The 21,917-nt window shown below is 44.7% G+C and overlaps 1 protein-coding gene across 1 annotated transcript; it reads left to right on the forward strand.

Moving 5' to 3' along the window:
• The first annotated feature begins 6,852 nt into the window (after positions 1 to 6,852).
• ETS2 (ETS proto-oncogene 2, transcription factor) lies at positions 6,853 to 21,079 on the forward strand. Its single transcript, XM_042033184.1, has 10 exons — positions 6,853 to 7,216; positions 10,358 to 10,429; positions 13,147 to 13,267; positions 14,875 to 14,994; positions 15,457 to 15,657; positions 16,272 to 16,355; positions 17,009 to 17,251; positions 17,420 to 17,683; positions 18,320 to 18,438; positions 19,477 to 21,079. Exons 2-10 carry the CDS (start codon positions 10,358 to 10,360, stop codon positions 19,690 to 19,692), a joined length of 1,440 nt encoding a protein of 479 aa, XP_041889118.1. The 5' UTR covers positions 6,853 to 7,216; the 3' UTR covers positions 19,693 to 21,079.
• Positions 21,080 to 21,917: the final 838 nt, after the last annotated feature.

Consider the following 21,917-nt stretch of genomic DNA (forward strand, 5'->3'; position numbering starts at 1 on the left):
AATGAATCTTAATGACTCATCCCAAATGTTGTTTTTTTGAACTGTGATAAGCACTAGACGGGGTGACTAATGGACTGTGTGCAACACCTAGACAACGTGAGCAATTCCTTGTTTGCTCAAACCATATTAGAGACTGATAACAGATACAGGCATTGCACCTGCTCCATTGTAAAAAAGGAAAAACCAACCAGGACAGATACAGCAACTGCTGCTTGTATTTGTACAAAGTGAATTTATCTTGTCAGTGTTCCAGAGAACGTATGTTGGGGCTGCTATAAAGCTCCCTGCTCTTGTAAAAATGACTAATTTGACATTATGCCCCTGGGGAAGCAAAAGCAAAAAGACAGCCAGCTTGGCTAGGATGGAACAGTGCTTCCCAGAGATGGCTGTGAATGAAACCCAGGCAGTTTTCCAAGTCCACCAATGTATGCACCAGTGGATACAACCATGTACACATCTACTCACAGCTAAATCTGGCATCGCCTTTCCTTTTCCTCTTGTGTGGGAGTAGGGTTGAATTCCTTGATGGAAAAGCCTGAACAGTCTTCCAGCAGAAGAGCAGGTCAATAAAATGGGATATAGATCTTACATACGGGTTTTATTTTATTTTTTATTTTAGTCAAAGTCACTCAATAGATGAATTTTTGCTCCAGACACTTCAGGCTGAGATCCTCAACATGGAGTAGGGTGAATGCTCCTGACTACAGTGGTCTACTCCTGAATTTCTGCTTGGGTCAGGAGAGAAGCCATCAACTTCTCCCTCACTCTTAGAACTCAAAAATGCATGTCCCAGCAGAAGCCCAGAATCATTTAGTTGGAAAAGACCTCCAAAATCATCCAGCCCAACCTCTCACTGATGTCCACCTTGTTACCCAGCCCAGAGCACTGAGTGCCACATCCAGGCACTCCTTGAACATCTCCAGGGATGGGGCTCCACCACCTTCCTAGGAGCCCCTTCCAAAGTTTAACAGCCCTTCACTGCAGAAATTCCTGCTGATATCCAACCTTTACCTTTACCTCCCCTGGCCCAACCTGAGGTCATTCCCTCTTGTCCTGTCCCTGTTCCCTGGGAGTAGAGCCTGATTCCCCCCTGGCTGCCCTCTCCTGTCAGGGAGTTGTGCAGAGCCACAAGGTCCCCCCTGAGCCTCTTTTTCTCCAGGCTAAACAACCCCAGCTCCCTCAGGTCCCAACACGTAGCACCTGCCGGAATGAATTTCAAAGTACTGTGTAAACAGAGAGATTCTTATTCACTGACCACAATGGGAGTCACTGCTGCGCTTTTTGTAAGGATGTGGGTATGCACTGAACATGCAGTAAGAGGGATCCATGGATGAAATCATGGCATTCACTTGCCAAAAGGAATCAAGTGATTAGAAATGACTCCGTGCTCACTTTCGGTGCCACGAGTTCTGCCACTACGCAGCACTTGGCTTGCACAGCTCACTCCACAGACAAAAGTCAACGAGGTGAAAAAGAGAACTGGGAGTTTGCTCTGGGAGGTGAGGGATTAATCACAGAATATCCTGAGTTGGAAAGGACCACAAGGAATATCAAAGTCCAGCCTCTGGTCCTGCACAGAAAAACCGCAAGAATCCCACCATGTCCTTGAGAGCATTGTCCAAACGCTCCTGGAGCTCTGGCAGCCTCGGGGCCGGGACCATTCCCTGGGGAGCCTGGGCAGTGCCCAGCAGCCTCCGGGGGAAGAACCTTTCCCTGCTCTCCAGCCTGAGCCTGCCCTGGCCCAGCTCCAGCCGCTCCCTGGGTGCTCTCCCTGTCCCTGGGAGCAGAGATCAGAGCTGTTCCTCGGGAGGGGCTGCAGCCCCCGGGGAGCTCTGACCTCTGTGTCCCCTTGTCAAGCTGAATGAGAATGAATTCAGTTGAGAATAATAAAGAAGGTAAAAGAAAACATAAAAGATGAACAGATTCTATGATGCCGAGGCTCGAGCCCTGACACACAGTAGAATATGTCAGCAGGAAAAAAACAATCTTAAGTCATGGTTCCAAAAATATTCCCAGACAGTTCCCACTTAGAGAAGCACAAGAGCAGCAGTGACAAAGCTCCAAGCCATGGGCTCTCTCACTCTGTGCTGTGAACATCATTATCTGCACACCTAGGGCTAAGGCAAAGTTTTGAAACCGCCGTCACACCTTACCAAAGTGCCAGCACGCAACTTTTACAGCCACGGAACAAGGATGCCAAACTCCTCTACTTTTTGGTGAGGGGGGAAGAAAAGAGAGGCCCATACCCAGCAAGATGAATTCCTGCCCTCACTGCACTGAGGGGCACATCAGAGTGATTAGTGAGCTGATCAGGAGAATCACAAGCTTGTGCACAAGCAAAGTAATTCTTAAATGAAACCAGCAGGGAATAAAACAAAAAGCTCTGCTGCTAAAGGACACTTAAACATATTTTTTTAAAGCCAGTCATCCACAAGCAATTATTAAGATCTGCTGTTTCTGAATACACTTGGCCTTAAAATATTAACATGTGCTTTTTGTTTTATGCCTCAGACTGCATGAAATGAATTAAATACACCCAAAATGGTATGAGCAATCTCTCAAGCACTAGCTAGTTCAACAGCTAATCTTCTGCTTTAGTATGAAAGGTAAAGGTTTAGGTTTTTCAATCATGTGAGGCATCATCCTACAGTTCATGTGTTAGGCATCTCTCCTGTCCACTGGCAACATTATTTGAAGCATGCCTGCAACATTTTCACTGAACTAAAGAAAGAAATCAGATGCATAACCACGTCAACATTTCTATACTTCTTGCAGCTGGGAGTTTACCTGGCTTCTTTCAGAGTTACAAAGGTGAAACGTAGCACTTCATGGGCAAAATGTAGCAATTTCTGCTGCTCAAACTTTGACACAGTATTGTATTTTTTTTCTGGGTAGTAATTAGCCGTGTTGGTTTGCATGTGCTCAGAATAATGACACACACACACACAAATAACTCACTGCACTTTGTGACTCACTGGGATGCCTTCACAGAAATTATCTTGGTCACACTTTGTGCACCAAACACCATGGGGAGAACTCTTCAGTGGGGACAGCCAGCGGAGGTTTATTTTAGCTGTGAACAATCTATGTCTGAGTGAAAAGCCATTTGATACCCCCCCTTTCCCCCCAAACCTGTATAAATATTTTGTTTCAGTCGTGTTTGAATGGCAGAGTAAATGAGTTTCATCCTTTGTTTCAACCATAATAGCGCCTTGTTTGAAGTCGCTATTTCAAGCCGAGAGAGCCAGGCCTTTATTTTTCAAAGATGTTATTTCCTGAGACCCTTTACTCTATGAACTTACAGCCGGCCACCACTGGAGCTTCATTGTTAATTGTCTTTTTAGGGGCACAAATATACAGCCTTTCCTTTCACATTCAGGATGGCTCTGTTTATTTACGCTGCTGACTGCAAATGCACTTCGGAGAGGCATCCCTGGTGCTGTAGGGATGCCAGGAGCAGCGGGAGGAGGTGCAGGGTTGTACTGGAGCCTGAGAGCCCACCAGACAATCCTGGGTCTCCCAGCAAAGGGCTGCCCCAGCCCTCCCTACAGCAGCTGGAGGAGGAGAAGGAAGAAGAGGAGGAGGAGAAGGGACACGTGCACCCCAAACCTCCCCAGCCAGAGGAGCTGAGCCAACAGGCAGATGAGGGTGCCACGCACACCGGGACAGCATGACAGGGATTTTCACTCCTGTGTGTGTCCTCTGCCTCTGTGGCGCAAGAGGAATTCTGGAGGAGTAAGTCACAGCTGCTCCGGAGCTGCAATGCAGCCCTGCCACATACCTGCCTCCTCACATCCCCCTCCACGCTTTAAACCTCGACATTTTTAGGATCTTATTCCCCCTCTTTGTTGTCCCCAGTGGGAATATGGTGTGCAGACAGCGGGTGAAGCTCTTCCCTGGGATGCTCTGATGCTGTTGCCCTTCTCTCCCTCCAATGAGCTCACAATTCAGTCCTGCAGCTGCTCAGGCCAGAAATATGGGGCCAAATAATCCCCTTGGACAACCATGCATTGCCAGGTACTTAGGTACTTCAAAAAGATCTAACAGGTTCCTTTCCTTTAATTCACTACAAGAAAGTAACTCTCCTGCTAAATTCTGAGACACCATTGCAGAGAAGGGCAGTTAAAAAAACCAGAAATAACTCCCCAGCACTCACTTTCAACATGGGTCCTCATTCAAACAAAAAAATTATGAGCAAGAAGGACTGGAAAAAAGTCTGACATGCCTGGATTATCACAGAAAAGAGAACTTTGCAATGCTTTTTTCTTTATTCTTCATCAGTTTTCTTTCCTTTTGCCTTTCTAGCCACTTCACTCTTGAGCACTACAGATAGTTTCCCCTCACTCCTGCAAAAAAAATAAAGCAGCAGTAGGTTTTGCACAACAACAACAAAATCTATCTCAACAAAAAATATCTCAACAGTTTGCAGCTAGATGCTGATTCGATTATTCTTACATTGATACAAAACTCCCCCTTTTGTCTCTGGCTCACAGCGTGCCAACACACACAGGAATAAAACCACAGAAAATTGTGAGGAGGATGGATGATTCCTAAAATAGAACCAAACACATGGGTACATTACACAAACCAAACCAAACCTATTTTTCCTTTGACTCTCCAAGTTAATGATGTGACATTTTGAAAATGAGCCGTGCAGGGGGATCATGGAATTAAAGAGGAACTTGGGCTGAGAGGAGAGTTGCAGGTCTCTACTCTGACCTTCTGCTGGGCTTGCTCTGACCACTCCACTCCAGATCAGAGACTCCCCCAGATGAAGCTTTCACTCACACTGGGAACATTCATCCCCAAATATCGAATTGGCATTTTCCCTGCTGCCACTGTGCACCTCTGGAGGAGTCAGGCTCTCCCTTTGCTCCAACCTCCCATTAAGGAGTTGAAATTAGCAATGAGATTCCCCATTAGCCTGCTTTTCTCCAAACTAATGAAACCCAGCTCCCTCAGCCCCTCCTCATACATCATCCAGCCCACTAAGCACAAACCACTTCTAATGAAGCAATATTTGTATACTAACAATAGGTATAATTTAATGAACTTAAATATTCTTACACAAGAAGAACTGCTCTAAAAATAAGACCTTTCAATAGAGCAAAATATGGCCAGGTTAATAATTTTGCTCTGGGTCCCAGAATGTTAATTTAGCAAGAAATAAATAACTCCCAGCCTTTCATCTTATCTTTCTGACAGATGTTTCCCCTATTAAAAGGGTGTTATAATTATTTTTGTCAGTGTTATAATTAAAATTGCTATGCAGCTGACATACAGTTTTTAATGGTTTCCCCTAGGATTATAGCAGATGTTGCCTTATTAGATCAGGGCTCTCCTGGAGTAAGAAATGTCATTGGCATAATCAAGACACTTCTTTAAGCCTCTCAAAGTAGACTGCCACAATTTTCCCAGTAACATTTGACCCTAAGGGATGAAATATATCCTACTTTTCTAAGGAGAGAGTTTTCTGAGGAGTTTGAAAGAAATACTAAAAAAAAAAATCCAGTTTTTGCTACAGCCAGAAATAGCTGGAAAATACAGGAGAGAGCTCTGACAACTGCACCAGCAAGGCCAAAGAAACTGTGGCTTTTTTAATGGCAAAAATATTCACAGGCAAAGGTAGAGGATCAGCTGAAATCTGGTGAAGAGCTGAGAAGTAGCAGTTAGTGGGCTCCTATTATAAGAAAAGTTACAACCATATGACACAAGTGGTAATTTGAAATGGGAGTTAGTTTAAATAAAGCAAGGTGTAACAGCAAGCTTCAAGAACAGCTCTCTAAGTGCAATTTGGTGTTCACTGACAATCCAGGGAAGTCAAGAAGGAAGCAAGAAGAAAGGGTGGCTCCAATGCTCAGCCAGGCTGGGGAGCTGGGAAGGGCACTGGATCCCTTGTTTGAATGCACACAAAGTGTTTAATATCATCTATAAATCATTTGTAGGTGATTTGGCAAGAGAATCAGGCAAGTTAAGTGGTTCCAACCTAAGAAAAGCCACCCAGGCCCCTGCCTCTCTGTCCCTCAGGTCACTCCAACCCCTCAGGGGGGAACTCACTTTGACAAAATAAATTCAGCAGAAAAATAACTTTATATTTTGGTGTCACTGAGCTCCTTGCAACTTTCCAAGGGCCACCGAATTTTTTCCCAAGGTGTGAGGAACGCCAACTCTGTTTCACAGGCTGCGGCGTCAGGATCTGCGATTCACAGGCTGCAGCTTTTTTGCGTCGCATCCCGTTTATATTAAGAACTCCCCAAAATAATTGTGGAAGGTGCGACATGACATAATCACTGAAGTTGCACAGCACCAAGCGTCGCAGTTTTCTTCTGAAAATCGCGGAATCGGGTTGGAAAAGATCTCTTGAGAATATCGAGTCCAACTTTTGACAGACCACCTCTTTGTCAATTAAACCGTGGCACCGAGTGCCACGTCCCGTTGTTCCTTGAACACCTCCAGGGATGGTGACTCCACCAACTCCCTGGGCAGTTCTAATGTCTAATCAGCCTTTCTGTGAAGAAATTCTTCCTGATGTCCAAACAGACTATTTCTATTTGGAATTTTAGGGGTTAACTTTCCTAATCTTACCCGCCTCGACCAGAGACATTAATTAAAAAACAAGCATGGAAAACGTCCAGCACAAATTATCTCACGCATAACCAGGGGGGAGGGGAGGAATAAAAAACAGCATTCGTCTCTCGCAACGACATAAAACTGCTTTCCCCCTCTTTTCCTCCCCGAGCCGCACTCCGCATCCCCCGGCGCTGGCGGAGCCGGGGCCGAGCGCGGCTGTGCCGGTACCAGCGACGACAACAAGCGGAGGGGCCGGGCTTGCGGGAGGCGGGTCCGGCCGCCTCCCCCCGCCCGCTGAAGAGCGCCTGCGAGGGCGGGCGGGCGGCACAGCGCGGAGCCGAGCGGAGCCGAGCGGAGCCGAGCGGAGCCAGCGCAGCCCCGTGGGCCACCCGCGCCCGGCCGGCAGCGCCCACGCACCGCGGGCACCCGCCTTCCTTCCCTGCCGCATCCCGCCCCTTCTGTGCCCCCCTCCTTTCGTCGGGACTCTCCGCCGGGATCAGCGCTGTTGTTGTTGGCCGGCGCGGCCGCATCGAGGATATTTTGGCTCGCGGAGAGGCAGCGGCGCCGCGTTCCCTTGGACGCCGCGTGTGGGGCCGGGGCTGCCGCCGGGGAGGGACCGCAGGAGCGGCGGAGCGCCGGGGGCCAGGTGAGGCGGGGGCGGCGGCGGGGAGGGAGCGGGGAGAAAAGGAGAAAAGGGGGGCGGCTCGTCGGAGCTCCGGGACCTCTCCACGCCGATGCGCCCCGACCCATCCGCGCTGGGGATTCTCCGCGGGGATGCCGAGCGCAGCCCCCAGCCGCCCCGATCAGCCTCCCCCGGCGGCGATGAGGGGTTGAGGAAAGCGGCCGGGGGCTCATCCCCCGGGGGATGCCGCGGCGAGGCGGCAGCGCGCCCCGGCAGGAAGGGGTTAATGGGCAGCGCGCTCTGGATTTGGTTAGGACTTTAAAGGGACTGGGCTGTGTGATCTCCCCACCGAAGTTTTTTTTTATGTGGGCGAAGCGTGTGTCATGTGTGTGAGAAGGCAGGCAGGCTCCCGGCGGGGCTCGGGGAGCTCAGGGGCTGCACGGGGCACGCGGTTCTCTCCGACCCTCTTCCTGTGGAGGCTGTTTGTTCTCTGAAAAAATTGCCATATAGAAAAAAAAAAAAACAAACCAACAATCAGGCACATTTCCCCCTTCCCGCTCTCCTCCCTCCCCCCACTAAAAAAAAACCCCAAACCTAAAAAACAGCATTGGAGGTACATCAGATACATCGGGGACACCAGCGCGCTTCAGTTCTCCATGTGGATGCTGCCCAGCTGCGTCCAGCTGTGGGCAGGCACCTGGCTGTTGCTGAAAAGAAGGCAATCAGAATTCAGGAGTATTAGTTAATAAGTGCCTGATCCTGTTGACCCTGTTCTGGTTCACCCACTCAGCTATGCGGGGGTGTTGAGGAAGGTGTCCTGCCAGTTAAACCAATTATAGCTGGCAAGTCGCAGTCATCAGCATTAGTGGAGGAGTCGGAGGTGAGGCCCAGTCACACCGTGTTGGGCCCTAGTGGCTTTTCTGAACTTAAACCAGCAGCTTTCTAAGTCCAGCAGGAAGCCAGATTTAACCCTCTTGTGCCACGAAAACCCAAGTTGCCTTTCCAGCTCTGTTTCTATTGTGATATCTCTCTATGGGTTTCGTATCTCAGGGCTGGAAATTTGTGCTGCAGATTGGGAGAAAGCTGATGTGGGATGAGCCAAGGGTATAGAAATTCCTCTGCTTGAGATATTCGGTTGGAGGAAGAAAGCTGGAGTGTTGCAAAACATGCTGAGGATCTCCATGTGTTATTCAGCCAGAGCTCGGTGTCTCATTTTCCCAAAGCTTTCCTTCCAGGCAAGGCCACGGAGCAAACCCAGCGTGGAGAAGCAGGGGCTTGGGTTAATGAGCAATGCTGTGTAATCAACACTTGGTATAAACCTTTTGTCTTAGGGCCCTAAACATCTCTAAAGAAACAAAAAAAACCAGGAAGGAGAGAATCCCAGCCCTTTTGGTGGATGGGGAAGTGCCTAACAGGATTTGTGGAGAGGTCAGAATTGCAGACAAAGTGCCAGGAATCTTATTTGTACTCGTAACCAGGGACCAGACCTAAACTTACAGAATATACGTATAAGATTTTCAAAATGCTCAAATCCTTGAGCCAGTTATCTCTGGACACCAGAGCAGAAATCAAAGGGAAAACAAAGGGTGTTAGAAATTTACTTTCTTAAAAGCCCAGCCAAATGCAAGGATAAACAGTTGTTTAAACTGTGGCAAATTTAATGAACAGATTAGGATGCTTGCTGAGTGAGACTCACGCTGTGTGAAATTCTTTGCTGCTCAATGAGATGTGTAATTTAGATCAAATATTTGTACGTGCTGTTTGAGGTAAAAAACATCATTCAGTAGATTGCACTTTTTGAGTAACATTAATGAATATTCCTTTCAGAGTCAGTTGATTTATTTTATTTCAATTATAAGGCCCAGTGAAGGTGAAATAGGCCTTTCAGGTTAAGGACTCTTGCTATTTTTTTTTTAACTTTATTTTTAAGTGATCAGCTATTTAAGAGGGTGAAGGGGTTCCTTGTGTTTGGCTGTTGGATGTTTTTATTCTCCTCTCTGTTTATAATGCACGGCTTTTGAATGTGTTGCCATTTTTAACTGGGCTGATTTTGCTAGATCTTAATTTACGATTTTTTCCGAATTTTAAATTGCATTTTGTTTTTCTTTTTCCTTGTGTTAACATGGTGAGTGATAGATTTGGCTTGTAATAAGTGATAACAGTTTTGTGGAAATCTTGATAGTGTCCTCTGTGGCTATTTAAGTACGAGTGCATGTTTTCAGGCAATTGCTGTGGAGCAAGATAATTTAGCCCACTGCTGTGAAAAAAGGGAAGGAAAATTAAGAGTGCAGCTTGATAAGGTATCGTTCACTGACACCTGAATTGCAGCATCACGATAAACCTGAACAATGGCCATAAAACTGGCTTTATTCCTTATGTTTGATCTTACCAGTAGGTCAGTCAGAGGATCTGAATCTTATCACTGTTTTCCTTAAGTGATATACAGGAGAAAAGTTACACAGGCCTCACACAACTCTGTTCCTGGTAATAAAGGCAATATGATAAAGCTTTGACTTCAATGGCGTGAGCATACTGATAGTGGTCCCATTATCAGCCCTTTAAAAAGGGTATTTTACTGCATAAACCCCTTTTCAGTTAAAACTTAGGCCCTCTAAAGCTTTATAAATATGTTAATCCTGTGTTTAGAAGATGTGCAAGATAACATGGCTTGGAGTCAAGTAGTAAGGGCAGGAGGTTGGGGATGCTGGGAATTGGCTTAACTGATTATTCATGAAAGGGTGAATGCAGGAGGTGAAGGTGTATCACGGTGTCACTCTGTCACTCCTCTTCCTCTGAAAGCCAGAGTCTGAAGTGAATCATGGCCTGTGAGAGGGAATAGAGTAAGCAAAAATAACACAAAACTGATTACCTAAGATAATGGGTGAAAAGTTGGAAAATATCCCAGAGGGACAGGTACTCGGTGGGCAAGGGAATTCCTGTGAGCTTCTCAGACAGACACAAATTTTGTGAAAGCTTCTCCAGTTGAAAAACAAGCTGGAACTGCCCTGTGTGGTTGGGATGTTGGCAGTGAGAAGGAAAAGCTTTCCCTGTATCTCATTCCCAGAGCTGCTCCACACTCCGTGCTGGAGCAGTCAGATACATGTGTTAACATCTGCTTCCTCCTCCTGTGGCAGTGTTTTTAATGTGGCCCCTCTCGTTTTTCAGATGAGTGACTTTGGGATCAGGAACATGGATCAAGTAGCTCCCGTGTCAAACATGTACAGAGGAATGCTCAAGGTGAGTACCCTGGAGCTGTCAACTTCCAGACCCAGCTGGGGCATCTCCCAGCCAGTGCTTTTATTGTGTTCCTATGATGCTAGAACAGGAACTGGGTGAGCCAAGTGAACACAGGTTTAATTGCTCCTCTGTAGTGTTCTGCCAGAGTATTCCCACTGAGTTCCACAGAGATGTGAAGAGCAGAACTGAAATAGGAAAGGTGTAACCCTCTTCCCCAACAAGGCTGCCTCTCTCCATTCCCTAAATCCTAAGAATTTCAAAGAGGTAGACAAGAACTGAGCTCAAATTTGGTGGTGTTGGTGGAACTCGTGCCAAAATAAAAGTTAGAGGATGAGGAACAGGGGTGGGTTTGTGTCTTTAACTTGATGAGACTGGCAGAGACCTGTTCTGATAGGACTGGTCAGGTTTGGTACCTTCCTGAACATTGTTTGGAATAAAAGTAGGTTATTCACTTACTACTTGCAGGTGTTATTAATGGAAGTCCAAGACATTGTAAAAACTCCAAATACTATTACATTTATTTTATCTTTAGGTAGACTGTGTCTGTTCTCTCGTTTTGAAAGGAATTTACAAACTGAGGTCAGCAGGCTGTGAAGACTCAGTCTTAAACGGCTTCCCCTCACCCCATTCGTGCAAGTTCCTTTTTAATCCCAGTATCAATTTTCTACACAGCATTGATTAATGTAAACCAAATAAAGGTTAGGGAGACCCTTTCTGCTCTCATTAGCTTTGAGGAATGACCATGGTTTTAAGAATCAGTGAGGCTCTGGGATGCTGACTGCTCTGATGCTTTATCATAAAGGGTCCCCTCTTACCTTTTTTTCCTCCTCACAAAAATATCCAGGAGATCTCCCAGCTTAACATCTGTGTGCTCTTAGCACAGTGGTTGCTCTAAGCAGTTATTCAGTGTTCAGTTGTCATAGAATTAAGTCAGAGACTTGTATTCTGCTATGCTGTAGCTGTTCACATTCCATTTTATTTCATTCTGCAATAATTACGTGTATTGAAAAGCCAGATGAAGTAGTTGTATAACTGATAGGACAAGCAGAATTCGTTCTGCATTGTTTTTTTCCTCTTTTACTACTATTAAATCAAGAACGTGCTTACACAATAATTTTCTCCCTTTTGAAATATGAAACCAGCACGGTATGGATTTTACTCATTCACATGCCAAAGCATTTTTTCCAGTGACTCAGGATAAGGGTCAGCTATTTACTCAAAATGCAGGAGTTTCCAGATTGTGTTGAAAGAACTTGCCCTTTCTTTTAGGTGCTAGCAATGAGTCAGAGCTTTTATCTAGTAATGTATAAGGAATCTTTTACCAGCAGATTTGGCAGCTGTTATTAACTTGTTTTATTCAGAGATGAGCCTTTCCCGGGGCTGACTTTGGCTTGATTTGGGGAGTACCTGAACCAGAGGCCCACAATTTATCCCTGCTGGCCAGGAGATTTCTGAACCCATTAAATGAGGCTTGATACTGTTTGTGGTGACATGAAAAGTTAGGGACTGTGAGGAATATTAATCCTAATTTGCTGTTCCAGGAATACAGTTTAGGTTGCTTTTGCATTGCATGTGAATGGTGCCCTGAAAAATCCTTGCCTTGTCCTCGGTTAAATCCACTCCTTTGGCACAAACTGGCAAATCAGTGTTTGCCTAAACCAAATAAGCATTTGTAAGTTGCCTTTGTCTCCAGCTCTCTGAAGGGCAGGAGCTGCCAGGAGCCAGCTGCAGCTTTCCAGAGCAATGTTCTATCCTCAGGTGCCTCTAAAAAAGATCTCAGTGGCAACTTTTATCCATCTTTGCCTCAAGATCTTGCAGATATTGTTTCCCTGTGACTAACAGGCAAGTTTCATAAGTTGCTTTTGAAATTATTTCACATTCCTTCTGCCCCCCAAAGACTAAAGTGGTTGGGGGGAATGTAGTAAACTCATACCAGTATTTCTGGCATACACAATTGGCACAAGTCAAGTTTGAAAGGAGTTAGGTTTTCAAAATATAACTATTTCTTGAATGTCGTCAGTATATCAGTAGAATCCACTTTTATCTGGAACGTTTTTATCAGTCTTGTTTATCCTTTTCTGTAAAATGAAACTCGAAGTGTTTCACTGAGCATCTGAGCACTGGAAAGACTTCAAAATGTGGTTGCTGGTGAATTCAGTAAAGCAGAAGTAAAAGTTGCTGTAACATCCTTCCTCAAGTCCTGTAAAGCTGGTATAACTTCAAGTGATGTGGCTCAGATGAGTTTTATCCTTTAGAAAATAAAAAAAAAGCGTCATAAATCTACTGTAGGTTTTGCACTGGCAGTTTTCCCAAAACTTACTGATCTGCCATCAAATACTCAAGTGGATAATCAACTTTTAAAGGGTTAAGGAAATGAGGCTTTCTTTAAAAGGTACCTGGAAATAAATATGTATTTTATACACACATGCAGATTGTCTATTGTTAAAAGCCTCAATTACAGGAAAAAAACTAAGAATATCCTTATTTGGCTTTGCTGTGAGCTGCAGAACATCCCCCACCTCGCCCTTATCACTGGCTTTGCTCACGTACCAGAAGCTGTGCCCTCGTTGTGGTTGTGTTTCAAAGCTGATTCAAGGTAGTGGTTGTGCACGATCTCCAGATCTAGGAAACCAAACCCAGATGCTTCCTAGCACTGGAGTTCACAGTTCTCCAGCGAAATGCTTACGTTGTTCTGTGTTTATTCTGGTGCTTTGCAGCGTCAGCCAGCGTTTGACACCTTTGACAGCTCCAACTCGCTTTTCGCTGGGTATTTTTTCTCACTCAATGAGGACCAAACGCTTCAGGAAGTGCCGACAGGATTTGACTCCACTTCTTACGGTAACTCCTCACTTTGCTCCTCAGTCCAGTCAGCAGATCAGGAATTGGTGGGGTCTAACTAATGTTTCCTGGGTGTGCTTTTACAAGTGCAACGTGGATTTCCCTGGAAAGAAGTGGTTTAATACATGGGCTTGTGTGTATGTGCTTGATTTTATTCATGTGAATTTCTTCGTGGGTAGTTGTTGTTTTCTGTACTGAAAAGCAATAGGAACTGGGATGCAGTAGCCGAATAGAGTGATTTTTCATGGAAGAAGCCTTAGTAGGCATTAAAGCAGAGATAAGAGTTTAAAAATCTTTAAAAAAAGGGTTTTGTGTATTTGAATTTGCAACATCTCGAACATAATTAAAGTGCAGGTATTCTGCAAGCTCCTTTTTTGATTCTGTGGTGTTAAATCAAAGAATGTTTTATTCCATACCTTAAAAAACAGGGTGGGGATGTTTAAAGATATTTTAAATTTTTTTTTGTGTGTGTGTAGGACAGTACCCCACTGAGAGTGCCATACAAATCCTTGCCTAAAATCCCTGACAAAATGTAGATATTTTACCTGATGCTCCTTTTATCTCCCCTTAGGGTAGGGAAAAAAGCCTCCAGCCCTCAAACCCAGAAAACCACAGCTCCTTTGTTCTAATGTGATCCTAATCAGTCACCTGCTCTGGTCAGCAAAGCAAGGCCTTGCAGATATTAGGAAGGGTGTGGTAAAACCAGAAGTGAAGCACAAGTGGAGCCTGTAGATAGTCTGGGAGAGCAAGAAGAGCTGCACAGCTCTGAACTGACTTGGAGTCTGCCAAGGGCAGCCTGGGATAGTGGAAGGTGTCCCTGCCCATGGCAGGGGTGGGACTGGATGATGGAACTTTAAGGTCCCTTCCAGCCCAAAGCATTCAGTGACATCATTCTGTGATAAAATAAGGCATCTTCTGGTGAAAACTGACGAAGAAGAAAAACGGAGTGGGAGCCAAATTCATCCTTAAAATAGAATCTGCTAGTAAAATTGAAAGTCAGTGAGGCAGCTTAGTTATTTATACTGACGTGTAGTGGTGCCAACTTTGTGGTTTGATGCATTATTCACCCCCAGCTTGTTACCAGTCACACTTGTTTGGTCCAGATGATGGGATAATCCTTTGCACCATGTCCTTGGGTGATGTGATAAGGTCTGAAATGCAGTGTTAAACAGTGCAAGCTGGCTCTTCACAACCCTGCTGTCAGTTACTTAGCTCTCAAATAAAATGAAGATTGTCTAGAGTTGCGAAGAAGTCTGGGGGCAAATTGTAGGTGGTAAAATAGGAAGAAGCAGTCTCATTTCCCTTAAAAAAAAAAAAAAAAGTAACAGTGAAGTTTCCCTGCAACAAAGGCACTTTATGTAACTACTGAGAGTAAGATCTATGCATGGAAAGCTGCAAAGCTCTTAATTAGCGATGCAATCTTATCAAAGGAGTAGCACAGAGATTTTAGAGCATGGTGATCTCTGGTTTTAAAACACCAACTTTCTACTTTCTAGCATCTTTTTTTTTTTTTTAATTCTTCAGATAGCAAAAGCCAGTCACTCCTTTCAGTGGCCTGAAGTTAATGTGTCTTCTTCCTCCTCTCCACCCCTATTCTTTTCTTGCAGAGTCGAACAACTGTGAATTGCCTCTGTTAACCCCGTGCAGCAAGGCTGTGATGAGTCAGGCCCTGAAAGATACTTTCAGTGGTTTCACAAAGGAACAGTGTCGGCTGGGTATCCCAAATAGTAAGTGTTTGCTATTTATAAGCTCTTTTTTTTTTTTTCTTTTTTTTTTTTAATGCTAAGGAGGAGGCTGAATAGCAGCTCTTTGAAAAGGAAAGAATGATGTCAGTAGGAAATACAAGAATGGATCCTATGTGAATCTGGCACAGCTTGCCTTGGAAAGGCCAGACTTGCTGGTGTTAAAAATGGGTGCATGGAGAGCTCATGCTTTGGCAGCCTGAGAGAGAATCAAGCAAGCTGAGTACATCTCTGGTTGCAAGTGAATGCAGAAAGAAAAGAGAGGACTGGGTTATTTTTTTTTTTTTATTTAATTCAAGAATACATTCATTCTGAATTAATTCAGAACTAAATAACTTGGCTAAACAATTTTGGGGTTTTTTTTTAATTCACTGCTTTCTAAGGAAGATTCTTTTTTATCAAGGGCCAGGAGTTATCTCTAAATGTTGGATCCTTCCTGTCTTGCAGATCCCTGGCTGTGGACTGAACAGCAAGTTTGCCAGTGGCTTTCATGGGCTACCAATGAGTTCAGCTTGGCAAATGTGAACTTCCATCAGTTTCTTATGAGTGGCCAAGACTTGTGCAACCTGGGCAAGGAGCGTTTCCTGGAACTGGCACCTGACTATGTGGGTGATATTCTGTGGGAACACCTGGAACAGATGATAAAAGGTAGTTAGAGAGCCAGAAAGAGCTTTTGGTTTAGGGCTCTCCTAACAGAAACAGGAATGGCACTCGATTTCAACACTGGTTTCACTATGAAGGGCTTTTATTGCCTATGAAACTCGAAATGAACTTTAAAACTTGGTTAATAAAAGCATTATCAGCACTATCAGGACATCCTTGGTATGCAAAGCACAGATGCAGATAGCTGCAGACATTCTGTGTGCAGGCTGAGGACATTTGTGGGCAGGTTTTATTTGGGAAAATCACTGGAATAAATGAGATTGGGGTAAGTTACACCACTGTAAGTACCCCATAAATAAAACAGTTAACCCCAGAAATACAAAGTTAACCAACAGTTGGACCTTAAAGCACACTGCAATTATTGTTGGTTTTATGTTAAAATTCAATTGGTGTGATGGTTTAAAGCCTGTTGGAAGTTGGTTGGGTGTTTTGGTGTGATTTCTATCATGAGAGAGAATGCAATACAAATACAGTGTGATACTAAAATTTTTGTTAATGGTGACCCCAAAATACTCCCAAGAGTCAGAAGCTTTCCTTGGCATACAGGTTGGATCTTTAAAACCATAAACCCAAATTTTCTCTTTTTGTCCTCTCCCCAGACAGCCAAGAGAAAACACAGGATCAGTATGTGGAGAACTCTCACCTCACCTCAGTTCCTCACTGGGTCAATAATAATTCCTTAAGTAAGTATTTTTAAAAATGCATATTTTGCATCTCTCAGTTTATTCTAAGCATGTCACAGATTCCAGGGTAAAACCAAAAAGCACCAGAATAGTTACTGTGCTTGAGGAGAACATTTCACTTCAGCTGCTCCAGCCTTCTTTCCTTGTATTGTTCAATTGTCACCTAATTTATATCGGAAATCTTTTGAAGAGCAAAGGCTTTGAGAAAATTAAATTTCCTCTTGCTATGCCAAACCTACATCTGTGGAGCAGAATGACCACTCCCATCTCTAGGAAACCGAGTCAAAAACTGGGGAGCAGCAAGAGTTATGTTTAGGCCTTTTTAAAGGCTCTGGAAGTGTGCTAGAGCTGCTGGAAGTGTGTGGGATGCAGTGCTGGCTCCCTCGGATTGTTTGATTGATGTTGTGTTTTATTCTACCACAGTCAGGCTTCAGCTCAGCCTGATTACACTACTTAGTGATGAGAGCCTTGCTCAAAACCACTTAAACTTCCCTGTTTTTTTCTGTAGTTTCCTTGAAGAGCGAACAATGGGCGTTTGTGGCTGGCAGGTTGCAGAGGGGGATTTACAGAATCTGATTTGGTGTATTTAGTGTATTAGTTTGTTTAAGGGTCTCCAGGGAAAAATCATCTAATTCTTTCATTTCTTTTTTCAGCTGTTAATGTAGATCAGAATTCCTATGGAATGCAAATGCCTGGATACCCTAAAGCCCTCAGTTATCCCAAACCCAGTCTCCTGACTGACGTCTGTCAGACTTCCACAGCGCCGAATCTCCTCAACCCAGAACAAGAGTTCCCATTGTTCCCTAAAACCCAAGCAGATGCTGTTGGTGTGAGCTACTGTGCAGTAAATCAAGATTTCCCAAGGAGTAATCTCAATTTGCTGATGGATAATGCTGGTGAGTCATTATCTGCATGATAAACACAGGGCCAGGGCCATATCCTGAATGTCTCTTGCTCCTTTACATGATTTACATGGACAGGCTGGATTGAGGGGGAGGAAAAAAAAAAAAAGCAACCCACCAACACTTTCTATTTTATTTCTTTTATTGTTTTATTTGATAAAGGCAAGCTGAGAGAACATGAATCCAGTGACAGTGGTGCTGAGAGCTATGAGAGCTCGGATTCCATGCTGCAGTCCTGGAACAGCCAATCTTCCCTGGTGGATTTGCAGCGTGTGCCATCCTACGAGAGCTTCGAGGATGACTGCAGCCAGTCCTTGTGTCTGAGCAAACCTACCATGTCCTTCAAAGACTACATTCAGGAACGGAGTGATCCTGTGGAGCAAGGGAAACCAGTTATACCAGCAGCCATCCTGGCTGGCTTTACTGGTGAGTAGTGAGGCGAAATGGTCACTCCTTTTTTATGTAACATTAAGTGTGTGCCATGGTGGTGGAGACCACTAGTCACAAATAATTTTGATTTCATGTGTTACTAAAGAAAGTCCTCGTGGATTATTCACCCAAAGCAAGGGGCAGGCAGGCATGTCAGATCAAGTGAAAATCAAATGTGCTTTTTGATCTGTTTGAGAAAGAGGGGAGCTTGGACAAAATCTCCCAGATTTGAGAATTCCCACAGGTGTTGTGAAGGCCTTGTTGCTGTAGTCCTTGCTGAAATCGGTTTTTTCCTGTAGAACGTTTGCCAAGTCAAGGACTTCAGGGCAAGCCCTGGAGCTGGAAATGCAGCTGTTGGGAGATGGGAGTGAGGGTTAAAGAATCCATATGAAGGGAAAGCCATAACTTGCTTCAAATCCTTTGTTTCCATGAAAAACTTGACTTCATTTTTACATAGGTGGGAGCAGATTTGCGCTATGGAGTAAAACTTAAGGTTTCTTTCTGATCTATAAAAAAGATAAATCAGATTAATTTTGAGGTCTGTGATACGAGTCTGATCATGTATGTTGGTTGTGGTGGGAGCTGGCAGGGGTATTAACTTGTAGTTTTTCTGTGTCTCCTCTTTCCCAACAGGCAGTGGACCTATCCAGCTGTGGCAATTCCTTCTGGAGTTACTGACTGACAAGTCCTGTCAGTCATTCATTAGCTGGACAGGAGATGGATGGGAATTCAAACTTGCTGACCCGGATGAGGTATGTGGCTAATTGGGGTGAAAACGAAGATTTGGGGTCTGGTCTGACATCTGTGGGCCCAGTCCTGGATATAGGTGTGTGTTTAGCTGCACATCAAATACGGTAGTGCTGCTTTTGAAGTATTTTGGGAACTTCAGTCACTAAAAAGAAACAAAATGCCTTTTCATTTTCTGATGCCGTTTCCAGTAGGAAAATTACTGTATTAAGAGATGGGATGAAAAGTCCAGTGGAACTTTTTTATTTAAAAAAAAAAAAAAAAAAAAGGAGGGGAGAGAAACCAGGAACTTCATAGCATTGAACTTCCAGTAAAGACTTGTCCCCTGCTGCCTGATAGCAAATCAGTGGTAAAATAGTGTTTCTTTGAGACAGCAGATTGTGCCAGAGCTCCAGGAGTTGGAACAACACTCTCAGGCACAGGATGGGATTGTTGGTGTTGCCCTGTGTAGGGCCAGGAGCTGGACTTTGATGATCTTAGCAGGGATCTTCCAATTCAGGGTATTCTGTGATTCTTGGGGTTGTCCTGTGCAGGGCCAGGAGTCGGACTGGTGGTGGAGTCACTGGAGGTGTTTAAGAAAAGAATGGATGTGGCTATGTCTGTGTGCTGTGGTGTGGTTGGCAGGGTGGTGTTGGGTCATATGTTGGGCTTGATCTTCTCTAACCTGGTTGACTCTGTGATCCTCGTGGGTCCCTTCCAGCTCAGGATATTCTGTGTTTCTTGGAGTTGTCCTGTGCAGGGCCAGGAATTAGATTTTGATGCCTGTGGGACACTGCCAACTTGGGATATTCTGCCATTTCTCCATAAACTTGACCTCCTTACGCATATTTTAGCCCATCCCCTACAAACTGGTGTCCTTTGCTGTCAGCCCCTTTCTCCTGAAGCTGCTGTTGAAGTCCCTTGTGGGTTTAGTCACCAACTCCTCTCTCACGAGGTTGGGACATGCAAAGCAAATAAAATGCTCTGGCCGAGAAAGTGGCTGAAATAAAACCCAAGAAGAACATGCGCTGGAACAAACCCCTTTTGCTTTTGCTTTCTGGCAGGTGGCACGGAGGTGGGGGAGGAGGAAGAACAAGCCCAAGATGAACTACGAGAAGCTGAGCCGGGGCCTGCGCTACTACTACGACAAGAACATCATCCACAAGACGTCGGGGAAGCGCTACGTGTACCGCTTCGTGTGCGACCTGCACAACCTGCTGGGCTACACCCCCGAGGAGCTGCACGCCATGCTGGGCGTGCAGCCCGACACCGAGGACTGATCCCGGCCCCACGAGCCGCCGGCTGGAATCACGCGTGGGGACAATGCCCGGGAGCCGTCGCAGCCGGGCCCGCCGCGCGCGGGGGGGAGGCTGCCGGCAAAGCAGCGCCTTCACCCATTTTGTAACCGCGGAGAGCTGGATGGAAGCGGCCCGGTGTGGTCGGTGGGGCTCTGTGGGAGCGGGCACAGCCCTGGCTCTGGCGTGGAGACGCGGGAATGCTCCTGGGGTCAGCATTTCAGCTGCCTGTCCTGCCCTACGAAGCGTTTACTGCCGTGTGAGGATGGGTTGGCTTTGAAACCAAAGGTTGGCTGGGAGAAAGCAGCGATGCAGCAGAACTCTTGCTCGGATGTTTTTGAAGCACCGCTGTCCTCGCTTACATCTTGTATCATGCAGTTTATTTAAAAACAAACAAACTAATTTATTTTAAATGAGCGGTAAGGAGACTGGTATTAGTTTTGTTTTAAAGCACGTTTTATTGCTGTTGTTATTATTGTTACTACTCCAGAAATGTGCTGCATAGGTACATAAACACTCTTGTGTCCAAAACCAGATGTAGCAACTGTTAACAAAAAACCCCCACCCTTTAAAAGAAGGGAAGGAAAATCATACCATTTCAATATTCAGTTTGTATATATTCTGTGATTCCTTTGGAAACTCTGATGTTCCTATTTAACAGATACTGTATAGTGTAAATTAAACTAATTGTATGTGTGTTTTGAAATAGGATGAATGTAAACTTATCAAATGTGGGGCTTTTTTTTTTTTTCATGTTTGTCTAGGATATACAACCTTCTGCAAATATTTAATTGGCCTGAGAGACAGCAGAAGTTTTATGCTCAGTGTGCATGCATTTGGGGGGGCAGGGAGGGAGGCCGGGCCCAGGATTTTGCCAAGACTGAAGCTGGCAATTCTTTGTGCATTTTGGCATTTTTACAGGAAACGAATGTTGTATTCTGGGACATGAAAGGGCCTGTTTGTGGTTTCTTCTGTAACTGAAAAATGAAAATATTAGTATAGGTAAAATTACCTTCTTTTCTTTATAAATGGCATATGTTTTTCAACTTCTATGCATGTACTTTTAAAAAAAAATTTATATACAAGCCTTATTTTTTCAGTTCACTTGTCTCTTCCTGCAGTTTATTCTGTATGATTAAAATACGAATTCTATTTTTGGAAATAACTGTGACTCCTTTTCAAAGATCAGGAGGGTTTTATGTAGCAGCTATTTTTACTGCAAAAAAAAAAAAAAGAGGAAAAAAATCACTGGAAAAATGTACTTTGTAAGAAAGCTTTATTTTTTATCTGAGCTTGATGTACAGTTACATGTGTTGTACAGTGTGAGAGGTTTAAAAATATGAGTCTCCATTAAAACCTCTTGTAAAGAAAATGTTGTGTGTGCTTTTTGATTTGGAAGGTTTCAGAGGAGTTCCTTTCATGTTTGTTTGTTGGTTCAACCCTTGTCCATCCTGCTACCACCACCCTCAACAGCTGCAGGATGAAAAAAATGACCCAAAAAGAAAATAACCAACCAGGCTTAGGGCTTATTGGAGAAAACAGTGCAAGAATGCACAGGCTGATGGGCTTGAGCTGAGCTAGATGGATGCCACCACTCTCTTTTTGGATATAAATTCAAGTTAACACCTTTGTGTTGTGCCTCTGAAAGAAAACTGGCAGTTCTGTGGTGTGAAAGGCTGTGTAAAGTGACGGGAGAAGATATGGAAGAACAGAGGTGGGAAGACAATTTTGGCTTGAACGGTTCCTGTCCTGTACAAAGGAACCCTGCTGTCTCCATCCTTTTCTTCATCCCTCCACCTTCCAGAGAAGCAGGAAATATGGAAAACTTTGCATATTTTTAAAAAGTAAAAATCACAGATACTAAATTATGACGCCCCTAAGCCTCTTGATCTTTCTACCAAACTGTCTTGGTGCTGGTTTTGGTGTAGTCACCATGTGAAAAAGCATGGGCTTTTGGGGTTTTTTGGTGAATGTGCCTTTCTAATCAGGAGGAGTTGGAAGGGTAGGCATGTGGCTTGCAGCATGGCCCTGGTCTTCCCCAGACAGTTGCAGACTTCTTTTTCCTTGTCCTTCAGCCTTACTTTTCCTTGTCCCTGTGAAAGAAGAGAATCATAGAATGGTTTGGGTTGGAAGGGACCTTAAAGGTCATCCACTTCCATCCCCCTGCCACGGACAGGGGTGGTGCTACATAGTGCCTGTGATCCTGAGGC

Source organism: Corvus kubaryi, unplaced genomic scaffold (assembly GCF_017639235.1).
Source record: "Corvus kubaryi isolate FWS band 111438036 unplaced genomic scaffold, C.kubaryi_AGA036_p1.0 133, whole genome shotgun sequence".
NCBI lineage: Eukaryota > Metazoa > Chordata > Aves > Passeriformes > Corvidae > Corvus > Corvus kubaryi.